Source organism: Aphidius gifuensis, linkage group LG4 (genome assembly GCF_014905175.1).
Source record: "Aphidius gifuensis isolate YNYX2018 linkage group LG4, ASM1490517v1, whole genome shotgun sequence".
NCBI lineage: Eukaryota > Metazoa > Arthropoda > Insecta > Hymenoptera > Braconidae > Aphidius > Aphidius gifuensis.
Window position 1 is genome coordinate 14,977,455 of NC_057791.1, and position 20,450 is coordinate 14,997,904.

The window sequence follows — 20,450 nt, forward strand, 5'->3', positions numbered from 1 at the left end:
TATAAAATTAATCACATGAATATTGTGAAATTCGAAATTTTTTCTTTATCGAAATTTATGAAATTTATTTTATTTTTGATTATGTTATTTTTTATTTTTTTTTATATAATATAATTTGATGAATTTTGGAAGTTATTTAAAAATGAGGGAAAATTATTTGTATGATCTTGTACAGAGTCATTTGATTATTGTAGTGAAAATATTTTACTGTTTGCTTTCTAATATTGTTTATGTGTTCCACGATGTCTAGACTCCCTCTCCGATAAATCATTGATTATACAAATTGAATATATTGCATTGAAGCAATGCCAAATATCTTTGAAAACAAAACAAACTATGAGAAAGTCAAGAGTCATAATTATTTTTTAATATAAAACATCTAAAGTCTCAAAATTAGTAAAAATATTCAACAACACTTTCAGTGTTAGTAATAAATTATTCGTAATATAAGCTATAACTAACAACAGTAATTATTTAATCATAAAAAAAACTAATAATAGCAACATAAACTTATCATCGTAAAATTCTTTCTATAAACAATAAAAAATTTATGTTCCAAGTTGATTTTTCAAATATAAAAACAAAGAATCTGTGCTTATTAAAATCTAATAAATGACCCAAAAAATTATTTCCACTTTTTGTAATAATTGTTTAAAATAGAAAAAATAAATTTATAAAATTCATGTTAATATTTGATAAATATTTAATATAAAAAAATAACTAAAAGTAAACTAATATTTCAAAAAATTTATTTAAATTTATTTCAAAAATTAAATGACAAAATTTATATCAACAATTAATATTGTTGTTATAATATTTACATTATATAATTTATTAAATTTTTATTATTCAGCAGATAAACCAACAGATTCAGGATCTAAAACAGCTTTTTTACTTCTCTTTGTTGATGCTTCACCTGAAATAATTAACGATGTCATTGTTAAAAATTTATTTGTTCAAATAATTAATTGATAAGACAAAAAAAAAAAAATAGATATTTTATAGTCACATATTTAATTTATTACCTTGGTGAAAATGTTTTGCAGTTCGCTTTCTATTATCTTCCACGTCTTCCTCAAGTGCAGCCCATTCTAGGTTCAATCTTCGTCCATACAAATGAGTACTTTTACTGAGTGCTTCAAAAGCACGCTGAAAAAAAAACAAGGTCATGTGTTATTTTATTTATATTATTGTGTTTTTTTTTCTTGTTCTTTTAAAAGAAAGAAAGTGAAGATTTAACATACCCCTGCTTGTTCTTTTGTATGATATTCAACAAAACCAAAACCACGATGTCTTCCATCTTCACCGTATTTTTTTGGTAAACGTGTTGATTTTATTTCACCAAATGCACTGTTAATAAAATTTAAAATATTATATTAAATATTATCAATCAATTTTTGTATTAAATGATAAAACTTACTTGAATAATTCTTTTATTTCCTTGGTAGTTGCTTGGAATGGTATATTTTTAACCATAATTATTGAACTAGATTGTTTTCCAGTCTTTGATGTCTTTCTAGTTGTTTTAACATCAGTTCTATAAAAAAAAAAAATATATATATAAATGTTTAATTTTTTTAATTATTATAAAGCTAATAAAGCTAATTAAATTATTAATAATAACTTACGTTAATGTTCTTTCTGATCTTTTTAATTCCAATGTTCTACCATCGAATTCTGTATTTTGTAAATCTTTCAATGCTTTATCAGCATCTGCTTTGCATTTATATCTAACAAATGCGTATCCCATTGATAATTTTTCACCTGGATTTTGTGGATCTTTTTTTTTAGCAACTGTTGCATATTGTAGTGGTCCACATTTACTAAAGTATTCATTTAACATGTCATCAGTTGTTGTAGAATTAATATGTTTAACAAATAAAGTTGTGTCTTGTTCAGGCTCATCTTCATCTTCATCTTTAACTGTTTCATTTTTCATTTCAGTTGTTGTTGATTCATCAGATGTTTTATTTGGAATATCAGTATCAGTATTATTATTTTTACTTGGTTTACGATTGCTTGGTGTTAAACTATTATCAGGTGCGAATTCAAGATACAATGGAAGATGTTTAAATTTAGTATAGGCTAATTTTGTAACGGCTTTTCTAGCTTCAGATGGTTCTAAATATTCAACAAGAGCTGTTACACCAGATGGTGGCATAATAACACGACCAAGTTCACCATGTTTTGCAAATATTTCTCTAATTTCATAAACTTTTGTATTTGGTGGTAAATTTTTAACAAGAATAATTGTTTTAGATCTGTTAGTTGGTGCTTGATTAAATGCATCTAATTTAACACCATTATCTTCTAAAAATTTTTTAGTTTCTTCTACTAATTGTGTTTCACCAAGTGCAACTCTAACAGCAACACTTGTACCATCACTCTCTTCAAGAACCTTTTCTTTAGTTGTATTATATGTTGATGCAATTGCTTCAACAACAGCATTTTGTCCAAGAAATAATGTATTCCAATTGTGTGATGAATGTGCTGTTGCTTTTTGTTTTAAATCTTTTTTTTCTTTGAATGATAAACCTTCTTTTTCAAGTTGATCTGTTAATGATGGTGGTGCTTTACCTGGTAATATATGTAAAAGTCTACCATTTAATGTTGAACCATCTAATTCAGTAAATGCTTTAACAGCATGTTCTGGCATCATAAATGTTACTGTTCCAAAACCTTTTGGTTTTCTTGTTACTTTATCAATTGGTAAATTTACTTCTACAAGTGTTCCATATTTTTCAAATAAAGCTCTAACATCATCTTCAGTTGTTGTGTATGATAAATTTCTAATATACATTCTTCCAGATTCACCAATTTCATCAACATCTTTTAATCCATCAATTTGTGCTTTCCATCGACAATTTTCATCTTTATTTTTTATATTTTTATCATCTTGTTCTTTTTCACCATCATATTTTGTTATTAATAAACGTTTACCTTCTAAAAAACTTTTATTTTTAATCAATGCTTGATTCATTATTTTTTCAGTTTTAAATCCAACATAAGCTATACCCTTTATTTTTTGTGGTACACGAATTGATTTTGCTTTCAATGGTTTAAAAAAATCTTTAATATGTTTTTTTTTATGATTATATCCTAAACCACGTATTTTAACTGTAAAAAATTTTTTAATTTCACGATCTTTTTTTTCTTTAACTGGTTTAACATTTTCACTGTCATCTGGTTGACTTTTTTTCTTTAATGCTTGCATATATTCAAGATCACTTATATTTTTATTTGCTAATTTTTCTTCTTTAATGTCTTCATTGTCTTTATTGTCTTCTTCGTCTTTTGTACTTTTATCAGCAGCAGCATCATCATCATCATCCTCATCGTCATTTGATGAATCTTCATTTTCAGATTTTGTTTTTTTAATTGTATTGTTAATTAATATTTTTTCAACATTAGACACTTTATGACTTTCAAGAAATTCATTGAAAAGTGGATCGTTGATATGCTAAAATTATAATATTATTAATACACATTATACAAGCTAATTATTTTTGCTTTAACGTTAATTAAAAAATTATATAATTACCTTTTCTAGTGCTTCTTTAACTTGATTACTTTCTTCAATTTTTTTATCTTTTTTTTTCTTAGATTTCTTTTCTTTTTCTGTACTTTTTTTTGAATCACTACTAATTTTTTGGGCATTTTTTTCATAAGCACTACTGTCTGGTGCATATTTACTCCAAGATTTTGGCTTATTGGCATCACCTATCAATAAAATAACAATTAGAATAATTGAATAATAAATTACAATTTTTTAATATTAAAATTTTACCTAAATCAGAACTTTTTTCCACTTTAATTTTTTGGGCATTCATGTAACTTCCATTAAAGTATTCAAGAGCTACATTTGCCTCTTCTTCTGTTTTATATCCAACAAATCCAAAATGACGAAATTTTCCATCTTGAGTGTATTTTAATTGTACATCAGTTACAACACCCTTTTGACTAAATAATTCTTTTATTTTAGTCTCTGTAACCTAAAAAAAAAATAAAAGGAAAATTATAAAAAACTATTATTGTTTGTAATTAAAATAATAATACATGTTGTTTTTATAATAATACTTACGTTGTTTGGTAATTGTTTAATAATTAATCGTGACATTGTTGATTGTCATTAAGTTGTATTTAATTGTTAATAATATCCTTCCTCTTATTTTGTTGATTGTTAAAACATAAATACAAAAATAAAGTTTGGAGCAAACGCGGGTACACCAAAAATATACACATGTGGTGTGGCACCTAACCTAAAATTCCAACACCAATAATATTAAGGGAGCGTTTGATACAGTTCGATAGGGGAGCGTTCGATACAGTTCGATAGCTGGCCGAGGCCAAGCTGGCCAATTTTTTGTTATGGTGGATTTTATATTTTTGTAGTGGTAGCACCACTGAGTTTGAATTCAAAAATTAGGCAATATTATTATCTTAATTATTTAATAAGTTTTTTAATTTATTCTTTCTGTGAAATCTTATTAAGATAACACCGTAAACACTGTAGAACTTGTTGAAAACAATCGTACTTAATCTATGATGTTATGTTAGCAATTATTTTTTGTTGTTTTAAAGTATATATCAATTTATTTTTTTCATCTTTTAGTGTATAAAAAAATTTAAACTACTAAATTATTACTAATAAGAAGAAGTAATGACGATTATTTATTTAGTCATATAATTTAATAATTAATGTATGTAACAGGACTAAATACATCTTTATTACTTTTTTTTTAATCTATTTTTTGGTGTATTTTTTTATTATTTATTATAATAATTATTTGACAAACTGATACAAAGATAGCTTGCAGTTCAACTGCTTGTCACATACCATATAAATTCTAATTTAAAAAGATATTTTTACTGTTATTATATAGTTTACATATAATATAATAATACTTGTTTTGTTCATTACAAAAATATTATCTTTTATATTTTATCTATCAATGTATGTAACAGCAATAAATACATGTAACAAAACAAATATTTTTACCTAAAAATATCAAATGTATTTATTTACACATAATAATATATCTGCCTTATACTTATTACAACAATATTATCTTTAATATTTTATACTGATTTATATTTCTCCGATTTTCTTCTCATATTGAATAAAAATTTCAAAGAAAAATCGGAGTAAAACAAACAATCTTTTTTTCCGATTATCTCCAACTTGTTCCGATTTTCGTCCGCATTTTCTCCGATTCTTTCCGAATTACTCCAATTTTTAAAAATCGGAGAAAATCGAAGAAAATCGGAGAAATCATTTTCACCAGGGCATTAAAGCTCTTATTGAGAAAAAATGCTACGTTGATAAGACCGAAAATATAATGAAGTTATTAAATAACCCTGGACATTATGTATTTTAACAAGACCAAAGAAATTCGGAAAGTCTTTATTTCTTCAGACAGTTGAACATGTATGCAATAATGATAAAGAATTGTTTAAAGAATATTATATCGGTAAAACAAAAAATGGCTAGAAGTGGAAAAAGTATTCAGTTATAAAATTAAATTTCTCTTGGATATTTAAAGACGCTAGTCTGGAATTATGTCAAAAATTATTCATTGAACGTTTGATAGACATATTGCTAAAAAAGAAAATATAGTTTTAAAAGTTGATAAGTATGATGACTTCAAACTTTTAAAGACTTAGTCATAGCACTAAATCGTGAATATAAGTCTGAAGTAGTAGTTTTTATTGATGAATATGATCATTTATTGATACATACAAGATATAAAAAGATCAAAGACATGAAAAATAATGATGATAATTTAAATGTATTCAAATTTCTAAAAAAATTTTTTAACTCCACCGATGACCTTCGTCAAGATTATCTACACCTAGTTCTATGTACAGGTGTTGTCAGGTCATCATACAATGATATCTTATCAGGTGGAAATGATGATAACTTAGATTATGCGGCTGGTTACGGTAAAATGATTGGTTTTACTGAAACAAAAATAAAAGCTTTTATCTATATGTTTTTAAATTTGCCATAAATAAGTGGATTAAATTACAACCGGATCAAACCAAAGAAAAGATCTGATATTCAACTTGAAAAACATTACAATGGTTATTCATTTGATGCTGAAGCTAAACAAAACATTTATAATTCTTGGTCGATAACGAAATCACTGTTTTTAAAAGATTTTGAAGCTTATTGGATGCAATCAGGTTCTTCAACGATATACTAATAAATAAGGTTTCAAATTGTCCTGAAGCTTTGTCAGAACCAAGGGATTCATCAGAAACATATTAACTCAGTGTACTGTTATCAGATTACCATGAAACAAGCGATTTTAATATATTACTGTTCCAAATGGGATATTAAACGTTAACTAAACGGCAAAAAATTGAATGTAACGACAACAGCGGGGAATACGTATATAATATAAACTATCCAAACGAAGAGCTTGCAAAAAAGCGTATGACAGCTGGTTCTTATTAAAACAAATGTATGGCAAAGGTGTTTTAAAATGATGATGATGATTGGTTAGCACATAAAATGATGTTACAACCCTGGTGAAAATAATTTCTCCGGAAATCCTCCGTAGAATTCCGAAAACACTCCGTAAAACTCCGGACATGGCCCATTAAAATTTCAGCCAGCTTAAAAAGTGAATTATTCGTAATATTCATCAGTTTTTTGATACAACAATATTTAATTTTTGACGAAAATGTTTCATTCGTTTATTATCTTTCCTATTACCCTGGTAGAAATATTTCTCCGCCATTACTCTGGCTTTCTCCGGCATTACTCCATTTTTGGCCCATTTCCAGAGAAATTACTCCGGCATGAGGTTGATGGCGGAGAAATTACTCTAGTAACTCTAGTAACTTGAGTATTTTTAAAATGCTACGAATTTCTCCATGTTTTTTCAAAATGAGCCAATTCCGAAATAATCTGGAGTGATTCGGGAATAATCCGAAGCCATTCCGGAATACTCCAGAGAAAATCGGAATAATCCGGGGAAATCGGGAATAATCCGGAGCTTTTCCGGAGGAATGGAAATTTCCAGAGAAACTCCTGAATATATAAAAAATAATTGAATTGATATAATAATGAGGGTCTGGATGCAATAACACGTCGAGCGCTCGAAAGTCAAGAAAATGCTATGTTGCTGTGGGTGGAAAATAAGAAAAACTAAAATTGAAAAATTAAAAAAAAAAAAATACAGTCGTCGATAAAATTAAAAAATACATGTTTTTTTCCAAATAAACTTTTTTATATGATAATTAGTTTACGGGATAAAAAATAAAAACGAAATTTTTTTTTTTGAAAAAAATACTTTTTTTTAACCATATAACTCGAGACAACTTCTTTAAAAAGTACTAAATCGACTTGAAATTTTGACTGTAGCTTCATTATGAGCTACCGATTGCAACAGTATAATAAAAAAACTCATTTATTCATATTGTTCAATTTTTATTATATGATTATTTAATGTCGAGGAAAAATTCAATTTGTTTCACTTTGAATGAAAAAAGAGTCGAAGAAATTTAAAAATTGAGTAACTTGTCAGTGGCAATATTGTTGAGCAGTATATCAAGAAGTTTTTTACAAATTTTCAGATATTTTTATTAATTATTTACTGAGTTATTAATTTAACAACAAATTGCGAGCTGCCGTTAGGGCTATGTATGCGTGATCGTCAGCCCCCTCTCTCGCGAACGCGTATGTTCGCGCTGGTTCGCGCGTTTGTATATCCATATAAATACAAACAGTATACGCGCAATTTGTTGTTAAATTAATAACTCAGTAAATAATTAATAAAAATATCTTATCTAAAGATTTACGCGACAAACAAATACATTTAGTTTATAACACTTGTTGGTCAGTCATTGGATACAGCATCAATACTGGCAATATTATTACGTCAAGATTATCCAAATTTAATATGTTATTTATATGCACCACCTGGTGGTTTATTAAGTATGCCAGCAATATATACACAAAAATTTATAATATCAACGATTCTTGGTAAAGATTTTGTACCACTTATGGGTTTACGACAAATGGAATGTTTACGTGCTGATGTTATAAATGCATTGAGACAAAGTGCTGATCTAAAATGGAAAACAATATGTTCAGTTATGTGTTGTGGTCGTAGTTCAAAACCAACAGCTATAACTAAACTCGAAAATGGTGGATGTATTGTTGAATATCATAAAAATAAAAATCAAGCAAGATTATTAGTACCAATTGATACAGTTATTTATAAAACCACGTCATTTACCATTATATATCCACCAGGTAAAATAATTCATGTTGTTAGAAAATATCCAAATGATCAAGATGAAGATGACAAGTAATTTGACCTAGTTTTTTTTTTTATATTTCAATGCTTATATTTCAGAAAAAACAATAAGAAGCTGATATTGAGGATGATAGTTTTGCTAGACCCCCTTGATACAGATATAAATTTTTCATTCTACTAAATTGGAAAATAATAAATAACTAAACTAATTAATTAGTTTATGAAAAATATGTCCAACTTATAAATAAAATTAGACTTTAACTAAATAATGTCGTTAATATCTAAATTAATTTGTAATAATTAATAATTTTTATGTTTTTCATTGCATCCACAAGAAAGAGTTGATCAAAAAACAGTTAATCAGCTCCAATTTTTTACCCAAAACATCATGAATAATTTCTTCATTTTGATAAACAAAATGTATGTTGTAATAAAATAATTAAAATTTTATTTATTAGTCAAGTAATTTATCAATAAATCTTGATACAATTGTTACAAAATTATTTTATATCATGTTTAATTCGAAATATAATTATTAACTTTTCTTATAAGTTTAATTATAATAGCCAAAGTTTTAAAATTATAAGACAATAAATTACAAATGTTTATTAGTAATGATTTTATTATCAATAAAACAGAAAAAAAAGACAATACATTAAATATGTATCTAAAGTTTATTTATCATATGAATTATTATTATTTTTCAAAAATAAAAATTAATATAAATGTAAGCCTATTTATTCAAGTGTAAAATGAGCAGGTTAAAATAATGAATAACACTAAACAAATTAAAAAAAAATCTAATTATTCATTATTAAAATATTTTTATTCAACAATAATAAAAATATTTTTATGTTTCTCTTGCACGTATAGCAGCACGTTTACCAGTAACAGCCTAAAAAAAGAAAAACAATAAATTACAATTTATGTCAAATGAAAAATTAATAAAAATTAAATTTTTGTTTATAAAATTTACCTGGAAACCAGACTTGATATTAGCAACTGAACATCTTGATCCACATGTTTCACATTGAAGGAAAAATATACGTGTATCTTTTTGTAAAATAGTATCTGGTGATTTACATGTATGACAAGTTATGTACTCTTTGATGTATCTTCTTAAAACATTTTCAATTTGTTTTTGCTGAAATCTTCCTTTGATAATTAGCTGGCTGTTACCATCAACTGAGCCACTTGTACCCAATTCAGCAAGTAAAAAATCAAGCAAATGTTTTGGCTGTCTGTGTAATGTTTTGCAAATCTAAAAAACAATAACAACAATTAAATACAATAAAAAGAAAAATAATAAAGATGAAATAGTAATTTACCTCGGTAAAATTGACAAATGAAGTTTTTTTTGTTCCAATACGAACAACTTGTGGTGGTCGCATGATAAATTTTTGTTTTTTTCCAGCAACCATGTCTGGATTTTTTTCTCTCATAATAGAAAATATACGTTCCAATAATTCTTCATGAGTGTAATCTCTTTCATTGTCAATCCACACATCTTGTTCGACAGTATCTAAATAAATTACAAATTAATATTTGTATTATTTAATAAATATTAATCAATAGATATATTCTTTTACCATTTTCATTATTTTCAATATTTGTATTATCTTGGGCAGAGACTAACTCAACGAGCTCTTTTCTTTTCTTCTTTTTTTTCTTGGTGTTTGCAAAGTCCATATCAAGATTAAGAATACTATCAACATTATTAACATCATCAGCTAGAACTTCTGTTAATTCCTGTTAAAATATTTCAACATGTTTTTGATTAATAATTTTCATAAATATTTTGTTAATAAAGTATTGAAGTTTTTGTTTAATTATTCAAGAGATCAATTGTCAAATGATTTTTAAATTTAGATCAAAGGTATATATATTTTTTATTTACCTCAACATTGTTTTCTTCTATTGGCACAATGTCACGATCAAAAGGTGTTACAATCTTCTTTTTTTTCTTTTTTTTCATTGTGACATCAAAGTCGAGAATCTAGAGAAACAAATTTTATCATTAAGTGTTTGTTATCATTTTTTATTTGTGATTGTAATATTAATTAATAATGTAAATGTTTGTAATTGATAATGGAAATATTTTTAATAACTCACTGGTTCTTCAGCCATTATTATTGCTTTATTATTTATATATTTTTTTATAATAAAAAATTAATTGAGGTAACTGAACACATGTAGCATATAAATTGCCATGACAGATTCAACCATAAAAAGTATATTGTTACCAAGATGAGAATAAGTGTGATGGTAAAAAAATTTAGTTATAGAAGTCGTTGATAGGTGGCTGAAAGTGTGGATTCCTGTCTAGGATCAACCATTTTTTTTTTTGAAGAGTAAGTCGAAATCGAATTGAAGAGTTTAAAAATCTAAATGCAACGCGTGTTCATTTCGTAATTAACAATTCGAAAAAATTTCATAGAAATACAGAAAAATCTTTTATAAATTTTCGAATTAATTTAATTGCAACGGGTCAATTTAAGAGCAGATTTATTTGTGATATACATTTTAAAAATTAATAATCTATTGATAAAATATTTCAGAGAACTAGTCAGTGTCTAATTAGTTCTCCCACCATATCTACAACATTTGAAAAGAATAGAAATAAAAAAAAAAAAAAAATAGTCAACACGTCGATGGACAATTAGTTGATGTCAGCTGACGTGGTCACTCAAATTTTATCAAACGGATAACAATAAAATAAAATTAAAAAAAACATATTAAATTCATTAAAATAAGTGTGAAGAAATTATTATTCTGCTTTTTTTTTTTTTTTTTTTAATTGTACTTTTTTGTATTTAAAGAAAAATAATATTCAAAAAAATTCAATATGACAAAAACGGGTCCAAAAATGTTTGTATATTACATGGCAGTTCAAACAGTAAGTGATAATTGTCAATGTTTAATATAAATTAATATAATTATACGATATTTTATAATGAAATTATTTTATTATAAAAAAAATTATTTGGTAATTTTATCATTTTATTTGTGTGTCATAAACTATTAATGATGACTCACATGATTAGTTACTTATTAGCGATAACGATATTAGTCACGACTATTTTTATTGAAAATTTTTGTTTATTTTTTTATATTATATTTATTTATTATTATCGTTAATATTTTTATTCAATAATTTTTACTTTCAGGTTATCTATAGTGTGTTCTCATGGGTATCAGTGGAGATTCGCTATTTTTCTTCATTAATTTCACATGTCGTTCCGAGTGAATTGGGAATACAACTTAGATGTCAATATCTCGCTATTTTGGTGCTTGTCTGTTTGACGATGATATCTTGTTCTATAATACTTGGATCGAGTAGATGTACAAAAAATGAACGCTTTTTTTATTATTGTTATCTTGTGGTAATTATTTATTAATTTTACTTTTTTGAGCTGCATGAATTCACTTTTTAATATATAATTTAATTAGTTTTTTTTTTTTTATTTCAGCTTCTTTTTGTGCACTCAACAACTTTCATTTTTTCAATTTATATAAGTATCAGCATCTGTTAACAAATTTATCATTTTACATACAAACGGATGAATTTGAGTGAGGAACTTAAGGGTGATTGTTTTTTCTGGTGGATGTGTGTGGATTCTCACACTCAAAGGATTATTTTAACTTGATTCAACACAAATTCATCATCATTGAGATAAATTTAAAATAAGAATTGAGTAAAATGTTTATATATTTCGAAGCAGTTAATACATAACTAATACGAGATTATTTTTTTTTTTATTAAACTACTTTTAATATGACGATTTCACTTTCATAATAATTTTGTTTTTATTTAACATATAAAACAATAATTTCAAATGAATCGATTCAAATCACTTAATTTAATTGTAACAATGTTTTTTCATTCAGTATTTTTAATTACTTGTAAATAACTTTTTTTCAATGTTTGTTAAATAAAAAAATAGATTTATAAATTATAATTATAATTAGTCTCAATTGACATTTTAAAAATTTATTTGGATAACATATATGAAAATATAAAATTGAATAAATAATACAAAAATTAAAATTAAAATTGAAAATATAACTCTACAAAATTGTTTTTATATCAAATTATTAAACAAATATAAATATTTAAAAATATATTTTTCATATATCCGCATTGACAAGAAGAAAATAAAATCCATCTGTAAGTGATAGCTCATTTTTAAATATTTATACCCTTTTTAACTTGGTTCAAGTAGAACGATAAAATAAATATTTTAAATTATTTTAATTTAATATTATAATTAAATAATAAAATTGATTTTACAATATAAAAAAATTGATTATAAAATGGATTTATTTTCTAACAATAAAATATATTGTTGGCTCAAAATAAATTAAGTAAAATATATCTATTTGTTTATCAGTAATTAAATTGGAAAAAGATTCATGAGTTTAACAATAGAAAAAATGTAATTTTATTTTTTTTTGACTAAAATGTAGTGGTAAAGAAACTACAGTTAAGTGTAAATAAAAATATATACTTGAGAAAAAATAAAATTAAATATCTGTTGACAAAATTAAAATAACAATAGATGATGGATAATAAAAATTTTATTTGAAAACCAAAGATAGGGTTATCATCATGCATTTTTCGAGCCGAAAATAAACTTGTTACACCATCGGTTATTTTCGAAACATCATATCAACTTATCTGCAGTAAAATTAGCGTAAAATAATCGTGGTATATTTTTCTCTCAAGTATACTGTCTATGTAAACGATAGAATATTTTTTTATTTTTTTTCCAACTTTGTCATTAATTTTTGTCCTATACACTTATAGCTTGTATTCAATTTTTAAATTTTATTTACAAATTAGAAATATTTTTTTACAATTTAAATTATTTAATAAATCTTATTAATATTTTCAAATATGAATTTAATTTTTTTTTTAAATGTGCAATTGAAATTTCAACACAAAATGAATCAAGTTATTTGAATATGTAAAAATAATTTTAACATTTTATTCGAGTTATTATACCGACATTGTTTTCAAATTTTCTTTAGTTGTTAAATTACTACATTTGAATTTATTACTTAACTATTATCCAACAAAAAATATATATCAATTTTAACATTCAAAAAATTATTCCTTTTTTTTTAATTGAAATAAAAAACATTGATCGAATCAAATATCTCAAAATATCAACGCTTGTTCGTTTGTAATTGATAATTCGAAAAAATAACATAGAAATACGGAAACATCGGTTATATATTTTCGCGTATATTTGCAATTGATTAGTTTAAGCGCAGATTTATTTGTAGAATAATTTTTAAAAATTGATAATTTATTCATAGAATTTCAGAGAACTAGTCAGTGTAAATTGAGTTCTCCCACCATACTCACTAACACTTGAAAAGAATAGAAATGAAAAGAAAAAAAAAAAAAAAATAGTCGACACGTCGATGGATGATCAGTTGATGTCAGCTGACGTGGACACGTGGTCACGCAAATTTTATCAAACGGAGAATAATAAAATATAATAAATCATATTAAATTCATTAAAATAAGTGTGAAGAAATTATTAATTTGCTTTTTTTTAATTGTACTTTTTTGTATATAAAAAAAAATAATATTTAAAAAAATTCAATATGAAAAGTACGGGTGCAATAGTGTTTGTATATTACACGGGATTTCAATTAGTAAGTAATAATTGTCAATGTTTAATATAAATTAATATAATTATACAGTATTTTATAATGAAATTTATTTTAATATAGAAAAAAATATTTGGTAATTTTGTCATTTTATTTTGTGTGTCGTAAACTATTAATGATGACTCACATGATTAGTTGAAAAAATATCCAGCGATAACGATATTGGTCAGGACTATTTTTGTTGAAAATTTTTGTTTATTTGTTTATATTATATTTATTTATTATTATCGTTAATATTTTTATTAAATAATTTATACTTCCAGGTGATCTATTCTTTTTTATCATGGGAACCACTGGTGATTCACTATTTTTCTTCATTATTTTCACATGTCATTGATAGTGAACTAAAAACACAACTCAATAATCAACATACCGCTATTTTGGTGCTTGGCTGTTTGACAATGATATCTAGTTGCATCTTATTTTTATTGAGTAAATGTTGGACAAATGAACGCATTTTTCTTTGCTATTATTATATGGTAATTATGTATTAATTTTATTTTTTTGAGCTGCATAAATCCACTTTTTAATATATAATTTAATTAGTTATTTTTTTTTTTCTATTTCAGCTTCTTTTTGTGCATTCAATAACTTTCATTTATTCAATTTATATAAGTATCATGTCTATTTACAATTTATCATACATACAAACGGATAAATTTACTGAATTGCTGAAGGAAAATTTTGTTAGTTCTGCTGACAGAATGCAACTACGTGTAAGTTGTAAAATTATATTTTAAATTGTATCAATTAAAAAATATCATTTTTATTGCTTTTTTTTTTTTAAATAGTTTGACTGTTGTGGATTTACGAATGCAACAATAGAATATAAGGCCGGGTTTCCATTCTCCTGTTGTCAACAACTCTTTCGCTGCACATTTGAAAATATCTACAAAGTTACATGCAAAGATCCAATGATTTCAGCTTATGCTTCATTAATCAAAAGTATTGGTTGTGTTGCTATTGCTTCTTTTTTTATTGAGGTAATTCAATAGATAATTTTTTTTTTATATACTGATAGTTATCAATTTTTATTAAAATTATTTATGTTTTTTTTAGTTGGGATTCTTTTTAACAGTTATTTACACGTGGTTTTCAAGTGGTCATGATTCTCTTGATTCTCCTGTTTCTGCTAATTCTCCTGAGAATGATGTCAATGCCAACACAGAGTGCATCGCCATGGAGACAATTTAAAATAGAAATTGAGTAAATGATAATATATTTTGGAGCAACTAATACATAGCTAATACGAGATTATTTTTTTTTTTTTTCAAACTACTTTGAATATAACGACGTCAATTTCAAAATAATTGTGTTTTTATTTAACATGTAAATCAATAACTCAAATCACTTAATTTATTTGTCACAATTTTCTTTTTCTAAATATTTCTAATTACTTGTAAATAATTTTTTTTATTCAATGCTCGTTAACTAAAAAATATAAATTAATAATTATATAATTAGTCTTAATTGACATTCTAAAAATTTATTTGGATAACATATTTGAAAACATGGAATTGAATAAATAATCAAAAATTAAAATTAAAAAATATAATTCTACAAAATTTCAACATTCAAAAAATGATTCTTCTTTTTCGAATTGTGTAAACAAAAAAAAATAATTAAATCTCGAAAAAATATTGAGTATAATGACTGTAAAGATAATATGTATTTAAGATTTTTTCTTGATAAAATAATCTTGATAATAAAATTATTTTTTAATAAAATCATACATTTCATTTTATTTCATATATATCAAATTACAAAATATCAACGCTTGTTCGTTTGAAATTGACAATTCGAAAAAAATTTCATAGAAATACAGAAAAATGGGTTATAGATTTTTGAGTGATGTTATTTGCAATTGATTAATTTAAGCGCTGATTTATTTGTAGAATAATTTTTAAAAATTGATAATCTATTCATAGAATTTCAGGGAACTAGTCAGCACTAGTCAGTGTCTATTTAGTTCCCCCACCATACTCAATAACATTTGAAAAGATTAGAAATGGAAAAAAAAAAAAAAAATAGTCAACACGTGGATGGATGATTAGTTGATTAGTTGATGCCGGCTGACGTGGTCACACAAATTTTATCAAACGGAAAATAATAAAATATCAAAAAGAAAAACGTGTTAAATTCATCAAAATAAGTGTGAAGAAATTATTAATCTGCTTTTTTTTTAATTGTGCTTTTTTGTATATAAAAAAAATAATATTTAAAAAAATTCAATATGACAAAAACGGGTGTAACAGTGTTTGTATATTACATGGGATTTCAATCAGTAAGTGATAATTGTCAATGTTTAATATAAATTAATATAATTATACGATATTTTATAATGAAATTATTTTAATATAAAAAAAAATATTTGGTAATTTTGTCATTTTATTTTGTGTGTCATAAACTATTAATGATGACTCACATGATTAGTTGAAAAAATATCCAGCGATAACGATTTTGGTCACGACTATTTTTGTTGAAAATTTTTGTTTATTTGTTTATATTATATTTATTTATTATTATCGTTAATATTTTTATTAAATAATTTTTACTTTCAGTTTATCTATGCTTTGTTATCACTGGAACCACTGGTGATTCACTATTTTTCTTCATTATTTTCACATGCCATTCAGAGTGAATTGGAAACACAACTCAATGATCAACATACCACTATTTTCGTACTTGGCTATTTGACAATAATATCTAGTTGTATGATGCTTGGATTGAGAAATTGTTCAAAAAATGACAGCGTTTTTTATTATTCTTATACTATGGTAACTGTATATCAATTTTATTTTTTTATTGAAGCTGCATTGATTCACTTTTTAATATATAATTTAATTAGTTATTTTTTTTTTCTATTTCAGCTTCTTCTTGTGCATTTAATAACTTTCATTTATTCAATTTATATCAGCATCATGACTTTTTACAATTTAGCATACATACAAACGGATGAATTTACTGAACTTCTAAAAGATAAATTTGATTGTTGTCCTAATGGAATACAACTAGACGTAAGTTGTAAAATTATTTTAAATTTTAACAATTTTAAAATATCATTTTAAATATTTTTTTTATATGCTTTTTTTTTTTTAATAGTATCAATGTTGTGGATTTATGAATGCAACAATGGAATATAACGTCACTTTACCACACACTTGTTGTCAACACTTATTTGGCTGCACATTTGAAAAAATCTACAAAGTTACATGCAAAGATCCAATGATTTCAGCTTTTGTTCCATTAATCAAAAGTATTGGTTGTGTTGCTATTACTTCTTTTTTCATTGAGGTAATTCAATAGATAATTTTTTTTTTATATACTGATAGTTATCAATTTTTACTAAAATTAGTTTTTAGTTTGGGTTAGCAACAGTTATTTACTCGTGAACAGTGGTAATTTATGATTTGTTGATTCTCCTGTTTCTGCTATTATTCTCCTGAGAATGATGTCAATACTAATTTTGGAATATATATGGAAGATTGAAATAGAAATTGAGTAAATGATAATATATTTTGGAGCAACTAATACATAGCTAATACGAGATTATTTTTTTTTTTTTTCAAACTACTTTGAATATAACAAGGTCAATTTCAAAACAATTGTGTTTGTATTCAACATATAAATCAATAACTCAAATCACTTAATTTATTTGTCACAATTTTCTTTTTCTAAATATTTTTAATTACTTGTAAATAACTTTTTTTTTTCAATGCTCTCTAAATAAAAAATATAAATTAATAATTATATAATTAGTCTTAATTGACATTCTAAAAATTTATTTGGATAACATATTTGAAAACATGGAATTGAGTAAATAATATCAAAATTAAAATTGAAAAATATAATTCTACAAAATTGATTTTATATTAAATTATTAAACAAATATAAATATTTAAAAATATATTGTTTATACATCCATTGACGAGAAGACAAAAATCTACCTGCAAATCATCGGTTATCTTCAAATATTTATACTCTTTTTCTTGGTTCAAGTAGAACGATAAGTATACTGTTCATGTAAGCGATAGAATTTTACTTGTGACACATTCTTCCCACCTCATTAGTATACACTTCCCAACAGTTCGCGGATAGAAAAAAAAAAAAAAGAGTAACATCATACGTGCAGGACAACACCGAAGTGTTGCATGAGGCACGTTAAAATTATATAATAGTATTTAATTCATCAGTGCAAGAATATATTTATCGGAAAAAAAAATATAAAATATTCTATAATACTTGAGTGTTCATTCGTAGTTGAAATTTATATATATATTTTTTTTTATTATTTATAAATATATAATCAAAGAAATTTCAACATGACACAAACATCCCAAAAATGGATTTTCATTTTTGAATAGTCCGGTTTTATTCAACTGGTAAATGATAATTATTTATTTTAAATTTATTAATATACATGCGGTATTCATAAATTTATTTTATGCAAGACAATTAAAAAAAAAATGTTTCGTAGTAATTTTTTATGATTCAGATTTTTAAAACTGATAAATAGTGATAATGATATTACTATATTAGTCAACACTTGTCATCCATTAGTTCCCCTAAATAAAAAATTTACGGAGAAATCTCCAGATTGTTTTCATGATGTCAAAAAAACAACGGAGAAAAACGGAGAAACAAGAGTCTACATAAAAAACATAAATAAAGAATTTTTTTTTTCAAGGACATCTCGAGAAAATTCAGAGTTTTTTTCTACCAGGGTTATCAGCGTCATTTCACATTGTATTTTCTCAACGATGTGTCTTTGTTAATAGTAAAGCCAAACTTGGTAGCAATACCAATTTTGCACCTGATAAACTCTTTAAACTAAAAAAAAACAATATTCATCATTCTAATTATTTGGTCTTGTACAACGCACAATCTATATGTTTGCGTCACAATAATAACAGTTATTGCCGCACATTCGTCAATTATTACTAATAATTTATTACCTCATTAGTATAATAGTTATAGTGTTATGACACAAGGGCAGTGGGAATAATGTGAATTTTTTAAAAAAACATACCTCTAACTGCAGCATGCATTTTAAGCTGCCTGTCTCAATATATATATATATATATATTATAATAACTTCAGGTTCAATGAACTACTTCCAATGAACCCATCAAGGGATGTTCAACATGAAGTACAAATACAGAGAAATTTTTGAAATTTTAACAGTAGATTATTTATAGAACAATACACAATCCTTAATTTTTTTTATAATTTGTTGATCGGTGATTTTTTTCAACTTAATTAATAAAGTTGAAATTTTTTGAGGAGGTTACATACATAGGCTCTTATATATGGCCAGCCGAGTACACTTCACATAAAACTGGTTAGAAACTATATAAAAAAATACAGCGACTATTCTGAAAAATTTTTATATTATAACATGAAAAAAGACAAAAATTTTATGCCGTATATGAAAAAAATTTGGTCGGTAGGTTTTTTATAATAAATAAAAATAGACGCAAAAAATAGAAATTTAGACGTATTATATATTTTATACCACTCATGCATTGTAAACTCGATTTTACACGCGCCCTAACGGTGATTTAAATTGACGTTTATGAAACGATAACCAAATGATCGTGGAGTAACCGAAATGTGCTGGGTAACTGAAATGTGCCTCTATTTTGCGCCCTCAAAAAAATTTTTGCTTTTTACATCAGTTTTAAAGCCTCTATTCCACCGACGTAGTATGACAATCGCACCCATACACATAGGATATAAAAAAAAAAACGCATACATCAATTGCACTCGAAGTGCAAGTCATCAAGATTGTCCAATATGACAGAATCAGATTCCAACGTCAATGGATAATTTTATTTTAAAGTGATACACCCTGGCAATAAATATTTACATTGTGTCAAGATACCTTAAAATAATATTTGTTACATATGTTTAATATTACAAATAACTTTGATTTTTCAATTTCTTTTTTTGGTTTAACTTTAACTAAGGATGTGTTATCTTTGCATGACCAAGCTGTTTGAAATTATTTAGAAGTTTTTTTTTTTTTTTTTAATAATTATTACCTTTATTACTTGTTGTAGTTTTTAATTTCATATTTTATAGTTTGATCATTAATTAAATGGAATTTTTGTTTCTAAATAATTTGAGAAATTTTATTTGTTTTTATCATATCATGTCAGATAATTTTTTTTATTTTTAGCAAATATTATTTATTATTTATTTATTTCTGTGATTATTTGTTTTAACAAATTTTGACATATCATTTACATATTTTTAGCAAATATTTTAAACTTTAAATATTTTTTATTTGAATTATATTGGATGTGTTTTTTTCATATGCTGGGGGTTTCACCTTAAAACACTGGGCTCCATGACGTGTTTCGCGTTAATTTATATATTATTTTTATATTTATAACTTATTATTGATTTTAAGACAAATAACATTTGTATATGACAGGCAAGTCTAGGTTTTTAAAATCTCAATTTAACAATGCATTCATGGTATAAAATATTTGT

At 24.7% G+C, this 20,450-nt stretch overlaps 3 protein-coding genes across 3 annotated transcripts; 1 reads left to right on the forward strand and 2 right to left on the reverse strand.

Annotated features, from left to right (window-relative positions):
- Nucleotides 1-735: 735 nt before the first annotated feature.
- Nucleotides 736-4,246, reverse strand: LOC122855170 (probable RNA-binding protein 19). Its single transcript, XM_044156341.1, has 8 exons — nucleotides 4,082-4,246; nucleotides 3,788-3,992; nucleotides 3,542-3,720; nucleotides 1,629-3,460; nucleotides 1,421-1,537; nucleotides 1,245-1,350; nucleotides 1,026-1,149; nucleotides 736-916 (listed from the first exon to the last, which is right to left on the reverse strand). Exons 1-8 carry the CDS (start codon nucleotides 4,115-4,117, stop codon nucleotides 846-848), a joined length of 2,670 nt encoding a protein of 889 aa, XP_044012276.1. The 5' UTR covers nucleotides 4,118-4,246; the 3' UTR covers nucleotides 736-845.
- Nucleotides 4,247-5,928: 1,682 nt separating this feature from the next.
- Nucleotides 5,929-8,408, forward strand: LOC122853935 (diacylglycerol lipase-alpha-like). The gene is made up of 3 exons (XM_044154344.1): nucleotides 5,929-5,943; nucleotides 7,831-8,266; nucleotides 8,370-8,408. The coding sequence occupies exons 1-3, from the start codon at nucleotides 5,929-5,931 to the stop codon at nucleotides 8,387-8,389; spliced, it is 471 nt and encodes a 156-aa protein (XP_044010279.1). The 3' UTR covers nucleotides 8,390-8,408.
- A 517-nt stretch (nucleotides 8,409-8,925) lies between these two features.
- Nucleotides 8,926-10,505, reverse strand: LOC122855171 (eukaryotic translation initiation factor 2 subunit 2-like). Its single transcript, XM_044156342.1, has 6 exons — nucleotides 10,383-10,505; nucleotides 10,168-10,266; nucleotides 9,860-10,019; nucleotides 9,599-9,792; nucleotides 9,247-9,531; nucleotides 8,926-9,165 (listed from the first exon to the last, which is right to left on the reverse strand). Exons 1-6 carry the CDS (start codon nucleotides 10,395-10,397, stop codon nucleotides 9,121-9,123), a joined length of 798 nt encoding a protein of 265 aa, XP_044012277.1. The 5' UTR covers nucleotides 10,398-10,505; the 3' UTR covers nucleotides 8,926-9,120.
- Nucleotides 10,506-20,450: the final 9,945 nt, after the last annotated feature.

Excerpts from the sequence above, each read along its gene's own strand:
- LOC122855170 (XM_044156341.1), bottom strand. The coding sequence starts at position 4,117 with ATGTCACGATTAATTATTAAACAATTACCAAACAAC. Across the intron at positions 3,461-3,541 it reads TTAAAGAAGCACTAGAAAAG|CATATCAACGATCCACTTTT; the intron begins GTAATTATATAA and ends TTATAATTTTAG. Across the intron at positions 1,538-1,628 it reads AGATCAGAAAGAACATTAAC|AACTGATGTTAAAACAACTA; the intron begins GTAAGTTATTAT and ends TTTTTTTTATAG.
- LOC122853935 (XM_044154344.1), top strand. Across the intron at positions 8,267-8,369 it reads TACCATTATATATCCACCAG|AAAAAACAATAAGAAGCTGA; the intron begins GTAAAATAATTC and ends CTTATATTTCAG.
- LOC122855171 (XM_044156342.1), bottom strand. Across the intron at positions 10,020-10,167 it reads TAGAAGAAAACAATGTTGAG|GAATTAACAGAAGTTCTAGC; the intron begins GTAAATAAAAAA and ends ATATTTTAACAG. Across the intron at positions 9,532-9,598 it reads CATTTGTCAATTTTACCGAG|ATTTGCAAAACATTACACAG; the intron begins GTAAATTACTAT and ends ATTGTTTTTTAG.